The following is a 21,962-nucleotide window of genomic DNA, read 5'->3' as shown; positions in this document are numbered from 1 at the left end:
ATTTATTTATTATTATTTAAATCAAATTTACTTCCATTCATTATATTTTTGTGTATCATAGTGTATTGACCAACATTGTACTGGAGCACGATGATATCACCATCCTGATTGATGGTGCTGTCACTATTTTAAACTTTTCAAGCATTATGGGCAAGTTCCAATCCCCTTGTATGCACAATGGCCTTAAAAGGAAAGAAAGGAAAAAAATAAAGAAACCCCTACCTCCAAGATATTGCATTATGAAAATAAAACAAAATCAGGTACTCTACAAACAAAAGAACTAAGTTAAGAGTGTACAGAAGAATGTAGTTTGATCAGTTGAAACTTGCATGAACATATACTCCCATACCTCCATTGATGCGCGAGACAACTTTCTCCTTGATTTTCTCGTTGCAGGAGTAGTTTGATCAGAATCTTTTAATAGTTGGACTCCAATCATTTGAAGAGGCTTCGCAGCTTCAACTTCCTTGTCCTTGACTCTGTCTGCTACTTGGCTTTCAGTTGGCTCCACTTCCTCTTCCTCTTCATCAGCTTCATCATCTTCAACCTCTTTTGCAGTATCCTCTCCAATATCAGCATCATCCAGAACATCTGGAAGTTCTGAATTCTCCTTGTCCATAGGCTTTCCACGACCAACAGTCAAGTCCTCTCCAAGGAAGCGACGCTTCCAGAACTCTGTATTACCTTCTTGCAGCTTTATCCGTGAAATTAATTCGTCTAGTTCTTCGTCAACCTGCCAAACAGATAACACAATTTAATAATCAAACTTGAGAAATTACAACCAAGAAATTCATTACAGGCCTTCATAATTTGACACCACAAAAATTAAAACAATAGCAAAAACAAAAAACTGCCACACACATAAAGCAACATGAATCAGGGACTCAGTCATAAAGGAATGATTAACCTCTTCTTCCTCCTCCTCCACAGGAGGAACCCAAAGGGGACGACCACGTGATCGATTTATTCTCCTGGCCTTTTGCACCCGCTGGTAGAGCACATTTCTAGTTCCATCAGTTGGCAAACCTTGTGCTTCCAATTCTTCCTTCAGTTCAGATACTATCATTTTACTAGCTGCCTTGGGCTTTAAAGCATTTTGGTCAGGACCCTTTATTATTTTCCTCAGTCTCTCCTCTACTCTGATATAATCTGACTCTGATACTTCCCCTAAGGCTGCAAGTCCTTCATTCCTTAATGTTTTCAAAAGCTTTCGATGGTACATCTTCCAATCCTCGAGACATCTTTGTTTGAAGGAAGTTTCCATTGGGTTTGAATAAATAAATCCAAGGGCATCAGGATCAAGAGGAGTTTTTCCTCTTCGTGGAACCCATCGCTTGCGATCACCTGTAAGCCCTCCCTCTGCAATGTACCTGGTTAATGTGCAAAGTTAGTAGTTATTCCAACAGAAAAATTAACATCAATTCCATTCAGTAGATCATTTCAAGCATGAGTTCCCAAAAATCACTGCACTAATGCTCAAAATATTTTTTTTTGATTTAATTTCTCAAAATTTTTACTACAACAATTTTCAGAAATAAAGATTATTTATAAATTATTAGGGATAGAAGTGGAGAAGACAATATTTGTCCTGGAAGTTTTGGAAGACTACCAATAAATAAATAAATAAAAATAAAAAAAGAAAAGGAAAAAAGAAAAAAGAAAAAGGCCCAACAAGATACATAATTTCTACACAATATTGTTACCTTGATGAATTTACAAAAGGGATAATCCTATGTTAGAATTATGAGCAGAAGCATTGAACAAGATGCATGAGAAGAACTAAATATATGCATTCTGTTGGAGAATCTATGTGATTCTCTGACTTGCAGAAATCAATATACAACTGTAAGGATTTTGGTAAAATAGAGTAGTTTCCCAATTGTAACACTTTCCTAATTTTCATGTAATTAGTAAGGTTGTCCCCTGATTTTTGCGGATTGATAGGATTGTGATAGGATGTCAAACTCTCCTTAAATAGGTTGTAGGTAATCTGTATATATATTTTTCCTTTGTAAAAGATTATTCAATATAGCAGAAAATAAATTTTTTTTTCTTCATGGTATCAAAGCTCTCACTTTTTGGGAAAAAAAATTCTGCAAAATCCTACAACTTTTTTTGTTGAAAAATTTTCTGATAAATTTGATTCTCTGAGAAATCCCTTCTAGCTGTCCATTATTCAGTCCTACCCATTATTCAGCCATGTCTGAAACATTTGAAATTTACCCTATTGTTGTGATTACTGAAAACCAATCTACAGAGGTGCAACCAAACTCTCCAAAAGAGGAGTTGCAGAATATTCGATTGTCGTATCGATTGAATGGTAGAAACTATTTACAATGGTCACAAGTGGAGAAGACTTTTCTAAAAGGAAAAAGGAAATTAAGCCATTTGATGGGAATCAAACCTGCTCAGAATGATCCTACATTTGTTAAAAGGGACGGGGAAGATTCAATGATCATGTCTTGGTTATGGAATTTGATGCTGCCTGAAGTAAGTGGGACTTGTATGTTTCTAACAGCAGCAAGGGAGATATGGGAAACAGTTCACCAAACCTATTCCAAGATGCAAGATACAACCTTGATTTATGAAATCAAGACAAAAATAACAACCACCAAATAAGGTACTCTTTCAATCACTGAATACTATAATGTCATGAAAGGAATTTGGCTTGAATTGGATTATTATCAAAATTTTCAAATGTAGTGAAGATGTTGCTATGTTATAAAAGTTTGTAGAAAGGGAAAGGATTTTTGAGTTTCTTGCAGGACTTAATGTTAAGTTTGACCAAGTTCGAGTGCAAGTTTTAGGGAAAGAAACTCTACCCTCATTACAGGGTGTTCTCAATGATCCAAGCCGAAGAAAGCCGAAAAGATGTCATGCTTGAATCACAACTCTTAGAAGGGTCTACCATGGGTTCCACAAAAACAAGTGAAGAAGGAATCAAGAGGGATGCTGAAAGACAAGGAAGCACAATCAAAACCGTTAAGAATGAGTCAACAAGGTTGTCCAACAGTTTAGGCGTTTGTCAGGGTTAAGGATTAATCTAAATAAGAGCACTTTCTCTGGAATCAACATTAGCCAAAGTTAAACAGCTAGGTTGGCTTCTTTGTTTGATTGTGCAATCTTTGATTGACCTTTAATGTATTTGGGTCTTCCTTTAGGGGGGAACCCAAATTCGATTTCTTTTTGGGACCCTATGATGGATAGAGTCTCTAGGAGGTTGGACGGATGGAAAAGAGCCTTCTTGTCCTTAGGTGGTAGAATCACCCTAATTCAGTCATGTTTGTCACACATCCCGAACTACTTTCTTTCTCTTTTTAAGATTCCAGCCTTAGTTGCTTTAAGGATTGAAAAAATACAAAGAGATTTTCCTTGGTCGGGTTTGGGGGAGGGTAAAAGGGATCATTTGGTCAAGTGGGATTTAGTTTGTAGGCCTAAGGAGTTTGGTGGTTTAGGGTTTCGGAAAATTTCTCTGAGGAACCAAACTTTATTAAGGAAATGGCTTTGGAGGTACCCTAAGGAAAGTTTTATCCTTTGGCACCAGGTTATCTTGAGCATCTATGGGACACATCCGAATGGATGGGATGCATACAATATAGTCAGATGGTCACATCTTTGCCTTTGGAAGACCATTGCACATATGCTCCACGTTTTTTCCACACACACTCGCTTTGTGGTGGGTGATGGGACCAGAATTCGTTTTTGGGAAGATCTGTAGTGGGGGATCAACCTTTTTGCTTACAATTTCCAAGATTGTTCAGAGTCACCACAACAAAAACCTTCCTATTTCAGATATCCTGGGTAATAACACTTCTTTGTCTTGGGATTTCACTTTTCGTCGCAATCTATCTAGTGCGGAGTTTGGGGATCTTGAAAAACTATTGTCTCTAATTTCCAGTGTTCATTTATCTCCTTCTGTTCCAGATGCAAAAGCTTGGGTTTCGTCCTCTTCAAGAGCTTTCTCAGTAAACTTGTTCTTTCCAGCCTTATCCAATTTCTATTCCTTTCTATTGTGCTAATTTTTTGTGGAAGACAAAAGTCCCTTCTAAAGTCAGGACCTTTGATTGGTTAGTGACACATAAGAAGTTAAATACTAATGACATGCTACAATTAAAGAGGTCTTTCAAAGCCCTTAGCCCTGATTTGTGCATTCTTTGTAGGGGGAGTAGTGAGACGATTGATCATCTCTTCTTGCACTGTCCAATCACTTTAGGTTTGTGGCATACGATCTTTTCTTAGGAGGGGATGGATTGGGTTCAGCCAGGTAGCATTCGCGATACAATGGTGATCTCCTTCAAGTGTTTTGAGAATTCTAACAGAGGCAAAACTCTCTAGAGGATAGTGTGCCTCTCTTTGTTGTGGATTGTGTGGAGAGAGAGAAATGCTAGGATTTTCGAGGATACTTGGAGTACGCCGGAGTTGATGTAGGATTCTCTTCAGTTTTATGTTTCTTTTTAAGCTTACTGTATAGACATTTTTAAACCTTATCCTTTGAGTGTAATTTAGCTTAACTGGTTATCGATTTGCACACTTTAGGGTTGGGTCTACAAGGTCTGGGTTCATTATACGTGTATAGGCCTTTTGTCTTTTTGTATAGCCCTTCTTCTTTAGCAGAGTTTTTCTTAGTTTTTTTATTAGGTTTGCACATCTTGGGGAGGACTTCTCATCTTTCTCTTGTTTTTCTAATTTAATACAATTGTTCGTTTCTAATAAAATAAAAAAGAAGCAACAATCAGCCTAAAATAGAAATTCTAGGCTCGGTTCTTGCTAATGCTCAGCCACTCCAAGTGTACTCTAGGAGACGGGTGTCCATTCCTTCACTTATGCAAGTTCAAGAGTCCAATTTGCAATCAGGTATAGAAACACCTCCTCCTATAAATGATCTAGATGTTCCCATAGCACTTAAGAAGGGAATTAGAAATTGCACTCAACATCCACTATCTCATTTTGTTTCTTTAGACAAACTATCTCCTCAATACAAGAGCTTTTTCACCCAAGTGGATCCTATTCAAATTCCTCAAACTCACCATGAGGCACTTATGGATAAGAATTGGAAAAATGCCACGAATGAGGAAATGAAGGCATTAAATAAAAATCAAACTTGGGAAATAGTGGACCTTCCAAAAGGAAAAAAGATTGTGGGGTGTAAATGAGTGTTTACAGTAAAATATAAAGTTGACGGGGTCTTTAGAAAGATATAAGACAAGATTAGTAACCAAGGGCTACACTCAAACTTATGGAGTTGATTATCAAGAAACTTTTGCACCTATGGCAAAAATAATACCCTGCATGTGCTCTTATCATTGGCAGCTAACTTTGACTGGTGTTTACAACAATTTGATGTGAAAAATGCATTTTTGCATGGTGATTTGGAAAAAGAAGTGTATATGGAGGCACCATCAAGTTTTGACCAATGATTTGACATGAATAAAGTTTGAAGGTAGAAGAAAGCTTTGAATGGGTTGAAACAGTTTCCAAGAGCATAGTTTGGAAGATTTACTAAAGTAATGTTAAAGATGAAGTACAAACAAAGTCAAGGAGATCACATATTGTACATATAACACTCGACTTCAAGGAGAGTTACAACATTGATTGTGTATGTTGATGATATAATTGTGACAGGTAATGATCTAATGGAAATGCAATTACTTAAAGACCAGTTGGCCAAGGTATTTGAAATATAATAACTTGGAAAGCTCAAGTATTTCCTAGGAATTGAAGTAGCTCGATCAAAAGAAGGAATATTTGTATCACAACAAAAGTACGTACTTGATCTCCTCAAGGAATCTGGAATGTTAGGATGCAAGTCTATTGACACATAGATTGAATTAAATCACAAGCTAGGTGAGACTAGTGATGATACACCAGTGGATTGAGGAAGATATGAAAGGTTGGTTGGCAAGTTAATTTACCTTTTGCACACACAACCAAATATAGCATATGCCGTGAGTGTGATAAGTCAATTCATGCATAACCCAAAGGATGTTCATTTTCAAGCTGCCTATAGTGTTCTCCGACATCTCAAGAGTACCCCAAGGAAAGAAATTTTGTTTAAAGCATACACGGATGCTGATTGGGTTGGGTCAGTTGTGGATAGGTCAACTTCAGGGTATTGCACATTACTTGGAGGAAATTTAGTAACTTGGAGAAGTAAGAAGTAGATTGTGGTGGCAAGGTTTAGTGCCGAGGCAGAGCTTAGAGCCATAGCTCATGGTATTTGTGAACTTTTGAGGTTGAAAATCATTCTTGATGATCTCAAAATTAAGTGGCAAGGACCAATGAAGTTGTACTGTGACAATAAGTCGACCATCAACATTGCTCATAATCCGGTTCAACATGATCGAACCAAACATGTTGAAGTCAATAGACACTTCATCAAAGAGAAGCTTGAGAGTGGATCAATATGTACACCATATGTCCCAACACATGGGCAATTGGTAGATATTTTAACCAAGGGATTGACTAGCTCTTCATTCCAAAAGGTTACAAGCAAGCTAGGAATGGATAATATCTATTCACAAGCTTGACGGGGAGTGTTGGAGAATCTATGTGATTCTCTGACTTACAAATATCAATATACAACTGTAGGGATTTTGGTAAAATAGAGTAGTTTCCTAATTGAAACACTTTCCTAATTTTCATGTAATTAGTAAGGTTGTCCCCTGATTTTTGCAGATTGATAGGATTGTGATAGGATGACAAACTCTCCTTAAATAGGCTATAGGTAATCTGTATATATATTTTTCCTTTGTAAAGGATTATTCAATATAGCATAAAATATTTTTTTTTTCCTTCACATTCCAATTTTGCCAATATAATGATATTACTCTTAGAGGGGGGGATTTTTAGCTAATGTGTGCAAATATCCAAGGTGTGATGGATGACATGGATATAAACCTCAATTTGTGAAGTTATTGATTTACACCCATCATATGTAGTGTGATGGATGACTTGGAGATAAACCTCAATGTGTTAAGCTTTTTACTTATACCCATCATATGCAGTTTGTTAATGGATTTGGGGAGTTCCATTAGAGGCAAAGTACTATGGAAATTTTCTTGTTTCACGTTGATATCGATTGTGTGGAGGGAAAGAAATGCTAAAATTTTCAAGGATAAGTGGAGGACTTTAGAGACTATGAAATCTAATTCATTCCTATTCATCCTTTTAGGCCTCTTGTTCCACAATGTTAAGGGCATTTCTCTCAATGTTATTCAACTTGACTGATATTCAATGTGCAAACCATGAGGGTATAGAGAGGAGAGGAGATTTGTTATGATTTCTATTCGAAGGAGCTGTGTTAATACTCTTGGAGGGATGAGAGTTTTATGTTGTATATTCTCATATGGTTAGTTCTATATGATGTATAGGTCTTTTTAGTTTTTTTTTTTTTTTTGGTAAATTTTGGGAGGATTCCTCATCCTTCTCATGTACTTGATTTACCCAATTCTAGTACACTTTGCAAGATGGTTCAATAATTGGGAACTTGAGGGAGTAGAGGTCCTTTCATAGAAATTGCATAAAATTCCAGTTAGAAGCAACGAGGATAGGACAATCTATAAGGAAACCAAATGTGGCAAACTCTCTATTAAATCTCTCCATGCTTCCTTATCCGAGAGAGGTAGTGAGCCTGTCTTCGCAAACATGGTTTGGAATCCATGGATACCAACAAAGGTAGGCTTCTTTGAATGAGTCGTCTAGGGATGAGCTCTAATGCTAGATTAGCACAAAATGAGAGGTTGGATTATACCGAATAGAGGTCACGATATAAAGGTGATGGAGAATTGGCTGATCATTTACTTCTTCATTGTTCCAGAGCAAGAATTTTGTGGCAGCTGGTTTATTCTTTATTTGGGTGACACATTCTGTAGTTAGAGGGAATCTCTTTAGTTGGCACAGCTCATTCCAGGGGAAGAAGTGGAAGAAAGCTTGAAGGGCTGCTCCTTTGTGCTTGCTTTAGACTTTATGAAAGGAAAAGAATAGGAGGTCATTTAACAATGCTAAACAACAAGATGAAGTAATCAAATCTCATTTTATGTCTATTTCTTTGGAATGGGTTAGAGGCTATATGATAGGCTTTATGGATTGATTGAGCTCTAAGTAAGGAAAGACAGATTTTTTTTTTTTGGCTAACCTTTAGGCACATATTTTATACATTGCGTACCTTGGTCCATCCCTCCTTAGGTACTATCAGTAATTTTTTTTATTGCCTATAAAAAATGAATAAATAAATAATTTGACGTGACAATGAATTAGTAGATGACCTATACTCTAGTTGTACCTCTTCCACATTGTGTACCAATTGGTGAGATAGCTTTTTTTAGTCCTTTCCATTTGAAGGTTCTCTTTGTATTCACTTTCCCGTGTGCCAACAAACAAGCAAATTTCTTTACTTTGTGCGGAACCTAGGCCGTCTCTACACTACATGATGGGGTTCCTACTAGATCCTCAAAGATAGCTCCTCTTTATTTGTAGTTTTTCCTTCTTTAATTTCATAGTTTGAAGGTAACTACAGAGGCATGCTCTCCAAGGTACTGGAAGTGGTAGATTGGTAATGAACCTAGTCTTCAGCATTTTTGAAGAAGCCCAAAAAGTAAAAGATGTCATAGAAAAACGAGGAGAGGATTGAAATAAGTTCAAAGAAAAATGTAAGAACATATATTTTAATAGCCACAGTTCATGTCTAAGAATGAGACAGGTATTTTCCAGTAAGTAAATAAATGAATGAAACTGTAACATGCTGATCATTAATAGTAAGCAAATGTACACACCTTGCTATGTAATCAATCTCATATCCAAGTTCAGCTTCTTCTTGTAAAGGTTCAATCCATGAGCTAACTAATGTACGGTATTTTCTACTCAAAATCATGGCTCTTGGTGGAATTGGTTGGTTATCTTTGGCCATGGCTTCTAAAGCATCTAGTAACTCAACAATCCTTCCTAATTTCAAACATCACACCAAAAGTGAGGTCCCACCAAATAGATTCAAAATATTGATTAAAAGCTGTGAGTAGTTGTTTAATCTCAAAAGATGATGCATAATGTAGCCATGGACAGCAATAAACCTAAAGGATTTACAATAGACAACACTAAGAGGATATTTGAAAGCATTGCTATTATCTAATAACACATGTTTCAAATTAAGGCTGCAGAACAAATAAAATAATAATAAAAAAAGAAATATATAAATAATAATTAAATAAATAACAGCCATTTAAATCACAAATTAGATTGATTATAAACTAAAATGGCAATTACAAGTGAATTATACAAAATTTAGAAAAAGGTATTCATACTTTTTTTATTTTAATTTTTACTTTTGACTTCAGTGATTGTCATTTAGAAACTTCATATTTATCAAAGCTAGTAAATGAAAAGTTGCTCATGGAGAACTAAATATTGGTTTTGTCGGCCATCTTGTTTAAGCTTGTTCACTGCCCTAAAGAAGCCAAACAAAGCTCAACTGCCAAAAATCCAGACTCAAGCAACATTGAAAACACCTTGGCATGTTGTAAACGACTAATTTCATTTTTTAAACTATGAGATAAAAGGATAGAGGAAGGATGAGTGATCCTTCAAGTCATAGAAAAGGAAAAACAAAAACAAGGAATATGCTCATCTTCTTTGCTGTAGGTCAGTCCTTTACTAGTCCATCTTGGAATTTCAATTTTCATCAAAACTTCTGATTTGAAAATTTAGTTTGGAACTCAAAAGCTCTACCAAAGGTTAAGGCCTTTACTAGGCTTGTGGCTAAGAAGAGTGTTAATACCAACGATATGCTTCAATTGAGGCGGCTGGCCTTACAAACCTCTTAGTCCACATTACTGTAGTATGTGTAAAAAGAGTAGAGAATTGGCCAATTGTCTCTTTCTTCATTCCAAAAGAGAAGGTTCTTTAGCAGGTGGTTGTTTTATCCTTGATATGAATTATCAGGTTGGAGAGGATTTTCAAAGATGGATGGAGATCTATGGATGCCATTTGGGACTTGATTTACTTTTAACCTTCCTTTTGGGCCTCAGTCACCAAGTTAACCTTCCCTTTGGGCCTTAGTCACTAAGTTAACCTTCCCTTTGTTTCTTTTATGTTTGATTGGAAGAGTGTTTGTTTCTCAAACAGGTTGATGAAGAAAGTGTTGATTGGTTGGTGTCCCCCCCCTCCAATAGGTTTGGTGAAGTAAAAACTTTGATGGATGTTCCTTGGGTAACCCTAGTCAGATGGGTATTGGAGGCGTGATTAGAGATGACTCTAGTACAGTGTTGAGTCTCTTCTATAAGCAGGAAGGAGTGGGGTTAGCTATAAAGGCAAAGATATTGGCATTGTTAGAGGGTCTTTTGCAGGCTACTATTATATCTTAGGTTATTAACAAGGAAAGAGCTTCATGGAAGTTTGACCATTTGATGCACAAAATTATGGATGTTGTCAGTGAGTTGGGTTGCTCCCTCGCTTGGGTTCCCCTTTAATCCAACCAAGTCGCAGATCAGTTAGCCAAACAATGAGCTAAGCATTTGGCCTTTTTTGTTGGAGACTTTCCTCTCCCTTGAATGTGCTATGTTTCTATTCTTTGTACCTTGGTTTTTATTTGTAAGGTTGGGTTAGTTCTTGTGGGGCTTGACACTTGGTTACTTTAAAACTTCTTTTTGTACATCCTTGCTTGTCTGTCTTGTATTTATCTTTTCAGATAAATGAAGTTGTCCTTAGTCCTTCTGTTCAAAAATCAAATAAAAAATACATATAATTTTTTGGCTGAAGCTATCTACCAGGTTATCCAAGATTTCATCCAGTTTGTTCATTAACATATATTATTTGGTTCTGGAGAGATTTACAGCGAAGAGATCAATATCTTCAGCTTCAATTTCCTATTTCAAGAGAGTAGAGACAACCCTATTGCCCTTGTTCTTGAGCAATCCTCTTCAACTTTTTCTTGGAATCTTTCATTTCTTCATAATTTGTAAGTTGGGAAATTAATCATCTATCAATTGTCATGCACTGTTGAACTATATTTATCCATCCCTTTGATCCCTAATGAGAAGGTATGATCTCCAAATCCTTTTTTCCTAGCTTTTATTAAGAGTGAGTACCTCATATTACTCCGTCAAACTAGTTTTATAAAGGAGTCCAAAGTTTCACCTACAATCAAGGTTTTTGCACTGATAGAGGCCAACAAAAAGATAAAACTGATAAATGGTTATTAATCAGGAGGTCCTAGGAGGACTTTGGTCCAGAGTGATGTGTCCTTTGCATAAACAGTGATGAGATTGAGAATCACTTTTCTGTTTGTAGTCCGATTGCCTTGTGCTTGCTGCACATGTTATTTTGGCTTCTAGGCATTCCTTGGATTCCTTCTAGATACATTGCAGATATGATGATACTAGCCTTAACAAGTCTTGCAAAAGTACACGTAGTAAGATGTTATGGCAGTTGGCATTGCTTACTATTTTTTCGGTTGTAAGCTTGGAGATGAATGCAATTATCTTTGAGGATAAATGGAGAGGAAAATGTTATTGGTACATACTATCAGTAAAATGCATTGAAGATGAAATTATCAGGAGAACAGCCAAATGATTGTCATAGTGGTGTTTAAAAAAGAAAGCATGAAAACTTTTAGATACTAAAGAAATTCCAGAAGATGAACAAAATGCTTAAATGCAACAATTGATCACTGAATTCCTAGAATGAAGGCCAGAAAAGAAGAAGGAAGAATATTGGTGACATAGTTCTTGCAAAGGACAGCCAAACTCTGTAAGTTCACCCTTTAACACAGAAACATAGACATGCACAAGGTCATCAATATTGAAGAATCAAAACATGTAAGTATAAATCTGAAAGAAAGTTTCAATGATTATATGAAACAGAAGTTGGCATCAGAAGATGAGTAATAAAAATGGGGTTTCCCAGAGAAACACCTGCTTTTTGAAGGATACTGCTTCAAGTACAATGAAACGCCATTCCTTGTTAAGGACAAAGCCATCTTCCCGTTATGGAGTCACTCAGGATTTTGAAATGTTTTTGAGTTTTGATCTTAACTAACACAATTTTCTATTCAATAACTATCATTTAGAAAATGGTAAATAGCACTCCCATCAGACTGAAGCAGCTTTCATCCTTCTAAGCAAGGTGTCAAATTCTAGCCCCCACAAATTCAAAACAGCTTTCATCCTTATAAACATTCATATGTCACAATTTTAGTTCCCATGATTAGAGACCTTAATCAAAGGACTGCTTGATTCCCATTGTGCAAAATTTTCTCTCTACATGAGATCATTATTAAGTTAACACAGATAACAGCCTTCAAATGATTAAAATTTGAAAAATTGAAGAGGAAATGAGATTCTAATAAAAATGAAACTATTTGTCATGGTAATATAAGTATTTTCTTATGCATACCTTCCCTACATAAAGCCCGAAGATACAAAGAAAGTGGATCCCCAAAGTTCCCTTCATCATGCAAAACTTTAGTTCCCCCTTCAAAGTTTTTAAGGGCACGGAAATGTCGTATAGCTTCTCGTACTACACAATACTTGGTCAAGCACTCCACCAGCAGCCTGAAGATAGAGGTGGAATCTTACATATGTTTTAGGTCAAATAAAAGACATCAAATTCAACAAGAAGAACGATGGTTTAAAATAATTAACAGTATTATCAGAAATTGGATAGGTACTAGTTCCATTTGAAGGTATAACATGTACTTTATTCACAAAATGAAAAACAATGTGGTGCCAACAAGGAAAAAGCTAATCTGATGCAGAAATCAATACTAAAGAAATAAATTGTTTGTCTACTAAATGCTAACTAATTTTGTGTGAAACACAAATTTTCCTTTCTGTAGTGGATCACTTTAACTAATAAACTTTCTTGTTCAGTTAAAAATACACAATGACATGTAATGCATACTTGCAATATTTATACTCAGCCTTTCCTACATTGTTATAGATAGGGAATACTACCTTGGGTCTTTATAAAGCTCTTAGGAAACAAGAGAAACTGTATTGATATAAATTAAAATAAGAATGAAGAAGTACAAGCTATCCTTCAAACCAAACACAGAAAAAGCGATCAGAAGTATCCCTAACAAACGCCTCTGACAAAAATGCTGATCATTTGGCCAAGCTATATGCCATCCAGTTGCTGATCAGGCATTCTAAACAAGAAGCATCCCAGTCCTTTTGTAAGGTCAATAATCCTATAGATCCAAGAATCTAATTTCCGGCCCTCTTTTTCCTTGAGACATCCATAAGAGAATAACAGCTGAATACCCCTCCATCTGAAGATTACTAACACCTTATGAACACCCTTCAAACAAACTTTCTAATAATACGTCAATCCAAATTCAGTTGGCTGTGCAAAAGCTTACCTCCCTGCCCCTCTTGATCACTGAACATCCCACAACCCATTTGCCATTGAAATTTAGTCCTAAAGTCACTGCACACTCTTCTGATGCCTAGTCGACTCCTAATAAAAATAAGCTAACAAATATTATTCCACGAGATATATGTAGTCTTCCATTGGACTTCAAAGGTCCTAGCATTTCATCAATCTAGATCACCCAAAGAATAGCAAGCATAAATCCATGCTGCAGTTACTTTTTTTTTTTTTTTTTTTTTAATTTTTTAATTTTCATCAGTTAACCACTTCACGTGAGATGAACCCAATCATTATAATTTGGAAGCTTTTTTTTTTTTTTTTACCAGTCAATAGAACTTTCCATGACAAAATGTTTGTTTCATCTTGTCATCGATGAATGGTGATTGCTAATGCATTAAGATTTTTGTTGGCATCTGGCTCACCTTATGCCATCAAATTGATAGGTAAGATAAACCTAACCTATTTAATCTATTTTAGAAAGCAATAATCACATTACTATTGTGATCTCACAAACAACCCAATTCCCGTCAGCCCAGTCCCCAGTAAAAATCAATTAAAGTTTTCTGCAGGGAACTCAAACTGTTGACCACCCAAACTGAATCCTACTGTCTCAACAAGCCTCTCTCAAGTATAGCAAAATCATGCCAAATGAATGCCCCTAAACTCTCTGGAAACAGCTCCCTATAGAGAAATAAGATGGTAAGTAACATCCTACAAGGACTCAAAGATACCCCCACTTATGATGCAGCCTAGTGTATGAAGAATTTTTGCAATGTTAGGAATACATGTCCATTTTGGATTAGCTTCCTACCATTACACAATTTCCTACTTTTAGAGGATTTTCCCTATCTTTTAGGTTTTTTTTCATCTTTTCAGATTCCTTATTTTTTTAGATTTCCTATTTTTATCTTTAGGTAACTAAGTCAATTACACTTGGAATTGTTCTCCTATTATTCTTAGGGTTAGGACAATTATAATTAGTTATTATAGCTTAATACTGATTCTAGTTATGCCCTAAGGATTATTGTTCTTTAGTTTTGTGGAAATCTGGAGGAAATCCGGAATGTACAGTTGTGTGCACAGCTATGTTGCAGTTGTAGCTGTGTTACAGCTACAATTGTGACATAGTTGTGTTATAGCTACAACTGTGTTACAGTTGTGGTACAGTTGTATTTCTTATTCTAATTTTATTTCCTGATTTTATGAGACTCTCTCCTAAAATCAAGGATTAGATTTCTTTTCTAAGACAGATGGCCTCAACCATTCATATATAAATAAAGAAGTATTTTTTTCCCTTAAATTTCTTCGTGGTATCAAAGCTAATTCTAAACCATTCAATCCATCCATGACCAAATACAAAATGGCCACCAAGAAGGACTCCTCAACCTTAGTAGTCACCTCCACTCATTGAGCAATAATGAAGGATTAGATAGTGTTACTCTTATCATTACTGGACACAAACTGAATGGGCAAAACTATTTTCAATGGTCTCACGCAATCATGATGTTCATATGCAGTAGAGGGAAGGATGACTACCTCACCGGTGCAGTGCCTCAACCTATGAAAGAAGACCCGAAATTCAAAGGATGGAAGGTTGAGAATAACATGGTTATATTTTGGTTAATTAACTTGATAAACAATGACACAGGGGGAAATTTTATACTTTATGAAATGACACAAGAAATCTAGGAAGTAAAGTACATTTATTCCGATATAGAAGACACAACAGAGGCATTTGAAATAGAAGGGATCCTCCATGATTTACGCCAAGGTGATTTGTTTGCCACTCAATATTTCAATCTCCTAGCTCGCTATTGGCGACAGTTGGACATGTTCGAGACCATCAAATGGGACTGTCCAATGGATGCAATCAAATACAAGAAGATTGTTGAGAAAAAACAGACCTAAAAAGTTTATTAGGGCTTTACAAAAATCTAGATGAAGTTGAAAATAGGTTAGGACAGCAAAAGATATGCAGAAGGAAAAAAAACAAACAAAGACGAGAGAAATGGGTAGGACCTTGAAGGTCTCAGTGGAGAGGAAGACATTCTGGGTTAGCTTCGAGGGAGGAATTGGAGGAAGATGGTGCTCAATAACAGAGCACAGTAAAGGCTTTGCCTTCGTCCTTGGTTTTGAGAAGGAAGAAGTTAGCTGGTTGATAGAACAACTGACAAAGGCCATTGAGTTGAAGGTTTTTATGGGTTTCAACAAAAAATTTAGAGGAAAGAATAGTGTTCATCTATTGGAGGTTGGTTTCAACGAGCATGGAAGGTATATAAGATTATCAGAATTTGCATCCAGAAGGAAGTCAGCCTTTCTGGTTATACCTGAGGGGGACAATGGCAGGGGATGGGAACTTTTGAAGGAAGCGTTGTATTCAATGCTGGTGGTCCCCTCCTCGGGTTTTGACGAAAAAGGTAGGCAGAGCAGGGAATGAAGGAATCTGCACAAATTCGCGGGTCCCTTGCAACGGTCCTTTGCGAATGTAGTCAGTGAAGAAAGACCGAGGAGAGGCGGCCTTGTATCTGTAGGGAGGTGGGCGAGGGCCGTGGTGTGTGAATGTCAAGTTGATTCTGTTAAATGGGACGAGGTTGGTCGGGCTTTGGCGAGAAGGTTAGGGCACAAAGGCGTGGTGACAGTGGTTCCATTCGCCAGAGGAAAAGCATTGTTTTTTGTAGAAACCTTAGAGGAGGCTGTAACACTACACGAGTCAAGGTTCATCAAGATGAAAGGAGGAAATACAGTCTTGTTGAGAAAATGGTCGCCAAAGGAAAACTCTGAAATAGAGGGGAAATTCAAGGAAGGTTGGATTGAGTTAAGGGGTTTACCATTCCATTTATGGTCTGAGGTTCACTTGAAGAAAATCATGGAGCAATGGGGGACGGTGACAGAGATAGATTGGCGTACACTGAAAATTTTTGATCTAAGCAAAGCTAGGGTGAGAGTAGTTATGAAAGAAAGATCGGTGCTTCCCGCTTTGATTGAGGTGGTAGACGGGAGTTGGGACTTCACAGTCTCAATTACAGTGGTAGGGAAAGAAGTTGGCATGCAGGATAGAAAAATGGGTGAGTTAACTCGGCATTTGGCTGAGGCTCACTTGAGGATAGCTGGCAGAAGGAGGGATGTTGAAGTTAGATCAACGGCTGGAAAGGAGTCCTTGGCTGAGGCAGCTGACAGTCTGATGGAGTGGAGAGAGGGTCAAAAGGCTGGAAATGCTCCCGGGAGGACACGTGGTATGAAGTGGACAGAAGAGGGAAACAGCTGGCCTCCTATGTCTTTTAATTCAAAATTTAAAAGTCTGGAGGCAAGAGGTGTTGGGCCAAAGCAGGAGGGCAAGGTCAAAGCCCAGTCAAACCCCATGGATGAGATTTGGGTCTCCAAACATTTGTCAAGGGCCCAATATTTTAGTAAGCCCAGGCCTAAGTCAGAAAGTGATGCGGGCTGGAAGAGGGAAGCCTCTAGGAGAGGCCCGATCCAGCAGATGGGCCAAGAGTCGGGGGGTCAGCAAAACAGATCGAGGAAGGGCCCGACACACAGGGCTTCTCGCGCTGCAAAGGGGAAGGCGAAGGTAGGTTACGATGACTCTGAACTTCAACGGAGGGAACCCACGGTGATGCGGGGTTCAAAGAAGCTGTGGAATGTCCTACTTCCGTCAAGGTCTGAAAGCCGACAAGGAGATCGAAGCCGAGAAAAGCCAGTTACGGCTGAGAGATCGCCGACAGGTAGCGATTCTCTTTCAGTGGAAGAAGTCGCCGAAGCGGGTTCTATTTTGCTTCAAGGGGGACCCGAGGAAGGAATGAAGCCGTCGGAGGAAATCGAGGAACAAAGGAATACTCCTAGGGTTCCTTTTATGTCAAAAGAGAAGGAGAGAATGCGCAATAACGTTATAGGAGAAGACGGAGAAGGCGGTAAGGGCTTTGCGGGTTATTCTCACAGTGGTTCTTCAGTCGCGGATCACCCTTCTTATCATGAGAACAGAGAAAAAGGGCTTATCGTTGGGGGGGACTGCGGATTGACGAAAGGGGGAACTTTCCAGGTTTCTGTTCATCTTTCTCCTCAGCCTTCTCTGCCTTTACGGTATCCCTTTTCTGGAGTGGCTCCTCCACACCAGAGTCTTTTTGTACCCGATTCTTCCATTTCAGCCTTTCATTCCCAGTTTCCTATGAAAAACCGAGTGTTAACTGAAAATTGCTTAAAAAAAAGAGATGATGGGGATCATCGTCTTGGGTATGCTGGCAATCCTAATCATGATGGAGTGGCGTCCCAGGTGGCTGGAATGAATCTGATGTCAGAGAGCCTTAACTATGATATGACCAATTCCAGCTCGTCTCATGGGATCCCTATTATGGGAGCAGTAAGCAAGGGAGTCTTAGATTTTTCCCAGACGAGTGGATTCCATATAGAAGGTCTTTCCCCTAGCAAGATGGCTAAAGTCTGTGAAGTCTTGAGTTCCTTGGATATTAAGGTGTACTCAAGACGAAAGAACAGAATTGCCATAGGCAATTGAGACTTGGTGGTGATGGTCTGGTTTTAGGGGCAGTGAGGTGTTTTTATGAAGATCATAAGTTGGAATATAAGGGGGTTGGGTTCTAGGACAAAGAGGAGGGTGGTTAAGGATTTTCTGCGGCTTCAGAATCCGGATGTAGTGATGTTTCAAGAAACAAAAAGAGAGGTGTGCGACAGAAGGTTTGTAGGTAGCGTCTGGTCGGTCAGGAATAAGGAGTGGGCTATTCTTCCGGCGTGCGGGGCTTCAGGAGGGATTTTGATTATTTGGGACTCAAAAAAAATGAGAGGCGAGGAGGTGGTAATTGGATCCTTTTCCGTCTCAGTTAAGTTCTTGTTGGATGGAAGCGGACCATTGTGGATGTCTGCAGTCTATGGTCCTAATAATCCATCAATTAGAAAGGAGTTTTGGGTGGAGTTGTCAGACCTTTTTGGTCTTACTTATCCCTCATGGTGCGTCGGAGGAGACTTCAATGTGATTAGGAGAAGATCAGAAAAACTGGGGGGATCTAGAGTCACTTCCAGCATGAGGGATTTTGACGGTTTTATAAGAGAAAGCGAATTACATGATTCCCCATTAAGGAATGCCTCTTTTACTTGGTCAAACATGCAGGAGTCACCGGTGTGTAAGAGATTGGATCGGTTTCTCTATTCAAATGAGTGGGAGCTTTCCTTCCCTCAAAGCCTTCAAGAAGTTCTTCCTAGATGGACATCAGATCATTGGCCGATTGTCTTGGATACTAATCCGTTCAAGTGGGGACCAACACCTTTTAGGTTCGAGAATATGTGGTTGCAACATCATAATTTCAAAGAGAGCTTTAGTAGTTGGTGGAGAGAATTTGAAGGAAATGGATGGGAAGGCCACAAGTTCATGAGGAAGTTACAATTCGTTAAGGCAAAATTGAAAGATTGGAATAAAAATACTTTTGGATTGCTTAAGGAAAGGAAAAAATCCATTTCGGATGAAATAGCTAACATAGATGCCATTGAACAAGAAGGGGCTCTCTCTTCTGATCTTGTAGCTCTAAGAGCTATAAGAAAAGGGGAGTTAGAGGAGCTAATTTTAAGGGAAGAAATTTATTGGAAACAAAAAGCTAAGATAAAATGGGTTAAGGAAGGGGATTGTAACTCAAAGTTGTTTCATAAAGTGGCTAATGGGAGACGTAACAAGAATTTCATCAAAATCTTGGAGAATGAAAGAGGATTGGTGTTAGACAGTTCCGAGAGCATCACAGAGGAGATATTACTATATTTCAAAAAGCTCTACTCGTGTCCTCCTAGGGAGTCATGGAGAGTAGAAGGTATTGATTGGTCCCCTATTTCAGAAGAGAGCGCATCTAGGTTGGATTCCCCTTTTGCCGAAGCAGAGATCTTTAATGCCATCTTTCAGTTAGATAGGGATAAGGCGCCGGGGCCTGATGGTTTCACCATAGCAGTATTTCAGGACTGTTGGGATGTGATCAAGGAAGACTTAGTGAGGGTGTTTGCAGAGTTTCACAACAGTGGGATTATTAATCAAAACACTAATGCTTCCTTCATAGTCCTTTTGCCTAAAAAGAGTCAGTCAAAGAAGATTTCGGATTTTAGACCTATCAGTCTGATCACTTGTCTATATAAGATAATAGCAAAAGTTTTGTCAGGGCGTCTAAGAGGAGTTTTACAAGAGACCATCCACTCCACTCAAGGCGCCTTCGTACAAGGGAGACAAATTCTGGATGCAGTTCTTATAGCCAATGAGATTGTGGATGAGAAAAAGCGATCAGGGGAGGAGGGTGTTGTGTTCAAGATAGACTTTGAAAAGGCTTATGACCATGTGAATTGGGATTTCTTAGATCACGTGTTGGAGATGAAGGGTTTTAGTCCTAGATGGAGGAGTTGGATGAGAGGTTGTCTGTCATCGGTTTCTTATGCTATTCTAGTGAACGGAAATGCTAAAGGATGGGTCAAGGCAGCTAGAGGTTTAAGACAAGGTGACCCGCTATCCCCTTTCCTATTCACTATTGTTGCAGATGTGTGGAGTAGAATGCTGTTGAAAGCTGAGGAAAGAAATTTGCTAGAGGGCTTCAGGGTAGGTAGAAATAGATGCAGGGTGTCCCATCTGCAATTCGCAGATGACACTATCCTATTTGCTAGCCCTAGAGAGGATGAAGTGCAAACTCTTAAGAGTTTATTGTTAGTGTTTGGTCAAATCTCTGGGCTTAAGGTCAATCTTGACAAGAGTAATCTTTTTGGCATCAACCTTGATCAGAATCATCTTTCTAGGTTAGCGTCGCTGCTTGATTGCAAGGCTTCAGATTGGCCTATTCTTTATCTGGGTCTTCCTTTGGGAGGGAACCCAACTGCTTGTGGATTTTGGGATCCAGTGATAGAGAGAATCTCTAGGAGATTAGACGGATGGCAAAAGGCTTACTTATCTTTTGGTGGTAGGATAACTCTCCTACACTCTTGCCTTTCCCATATCCCAAGCTACTTCCTTTCTTTGTTTAAGATTCCAGCTTCAGTGGCTGCAAAAATAGAGAGGTTACAAAGGGACTTTCTATGGTCAGGGGTTGGGGAAGGTAAAAGAGATCACCTTGTTAGGTGGGAAGCAGTATGCAAGCCGAGGAGTATAGGAGGTTTGGGGATTGGGAAAATTCCTTTAAGGAATCGTGCTCTTCTTGGGAAATGGTTGTGGAGGTTCCCTAGGGAGAGTACATCTCTTTGGCATCAAATCATTCTTAGCATATATGGGACTCACTCAAATGGTTGGGATGCCAATACTATTGTCAGATGGTCACACCGCTGTCCTTGGAAGGCCATAGCACAAGGCTTTCAGGACTTTTCCAAGTATACTCGGTTTATCATAGGAGATGGGGAAAGAATTCGCTTTTGGGAAGATTTGTGGTGGGGGGACCAAATTTTAAAAGACCAATATCCAAGACTATTTCGAGTAGTAATGGATAAAAATATTCCAATATCTTCAATCCTTGGTTCGTCTCGCCCTTTCTCATGGAACTTTAATTTCCGTCGGAATCTAACCGATTCTGAGATAGAAGATCTAGAGCGCCTCATGCACTCTCTAGATTGTATGAACTTATCCACTTCCGCTTCAGACGCGAGATCATGGTCCTTATGTTCTTCAGGTTTGTTCACAGTCAAATCTTTCTTTACAGCCCTGTCCCAAATGCCTGATTCATCTCCATTTTTCCCCACTAAGTTTGTTTGGAAATCTCAAGTCCCTTTCAAAGTGAAGGCCTTTATCTGGCTTGTGGCACATAAGAAGGTGAATACCAATGACTTGCTACAATTGAGGAGACCCCACAAAGCTATTAGCTCTAACATATGTAAGTTGTGTATGGAACAAGGAGAATCAGCAGATCATCTCTTCCTTCATTGCTCAGTTACGTTGGGGTTGTGGCACAGACTTTTTCAGCTAGCCAAGATGGATTGGGTTCCTCCGAAAAGCATTTCAGACATGATGTTCATCAATTACAAAGGTTTTGGCAAGTCCAAGAGAGGGGTAATTCTATGGCAAAACGCAAGTATAGCGTTAATCTGGGTTGTGTGGCGTGAAAGAAACGCTAGGATATTTGAGGACAAGGCTAGGAATGCAGGGAATCTTTGGGATTCCATTCATTTCCTTGCGTCCCTTTGGGCGTTTTGTTCAGCGGGTTTTAAGGGCACCCCCCTTAAAGTACTACAACTTGATTGGTTATCAGTGTGTTGTTCAAATAGTTCTATTGGGACGGTCTAGTGCTTTGTTATTTTTTCTTGTTGTCTAGTTTTCTTTTGGAGGGAGGATTTCTCATCCTCCTTTTGTACTTCTTTTCTATCAATATATTCTAGTGTGGTTTCCTATCAAAAAAAAAAAAAAAAAAATCTAGATGAAGTTTGAGGCAAGATATTGGGAAGTAAACCTTTACCAAACATCTGAGATATTATCTTAGAAATACGCCAAGAAGAAAGTAGAAAGAAAGTCATGTTGGGACCACAAACCAACCAACCCTTAACTAAGGGTTCAGCTGTAGAGGCACGGGGTCCTCCTTATCCTTCCAATGACAACTGACCAAGAAAAAGGAGACCTTGGTGTGATCACTACCAAAAACCAGGTCACACCA

General features: G+C 38.5%; 1 protein-coding gene across 1 annotated transcript in view; it reads right to left on the bottom strand.

Moving 5' to 3' along the window:
- LOC100241547 (uncharacterized) overlaps positions 1-21,962 on the bottom strand; it is a 61,123-nt gene that overhangs the window by 4,864 nt on the left and 34,297 nt on the right. The window contains exons 7-10 of the mRNA XM_002268058.5: positions 12,385-12,542; positions 8,772-8,940; positions 908-1,370; positions 350-733 (exon numbers count right to left, since the gene is read on the bottom strand). Coding sequence (XP_002268094.2) covers positions 350-733; positions 908-1,370; positions 8,772-8,940; positions 12,385-12,542 — 1,174 coding nt within the window. The remainder of the gene's footprint in view (positions 1-349; positions 734-907; positions 1,371-8,771; positions 8,941-12,384; positions 12,543-21,962) is intronic.

Source organism: Vitis vinifera, chromosome 4 (genome assembly GCF_030704535.1).
Source record: "Vitis vinifera cultivar Pinot Noir 40024 chromosome 4, ASM3070453v1".
Taxonomy (NCBI): Eukaryota; Viridiplantae; Streptophyta; class Magnoliopsida; order Vitales; family Vitaceae; genus Vitis; species Vitis vinifera.
Note: the sequence above shows the minus strand (reverse complement) of the source record. Positions and strands in the feature narration are given on the sequence as shown.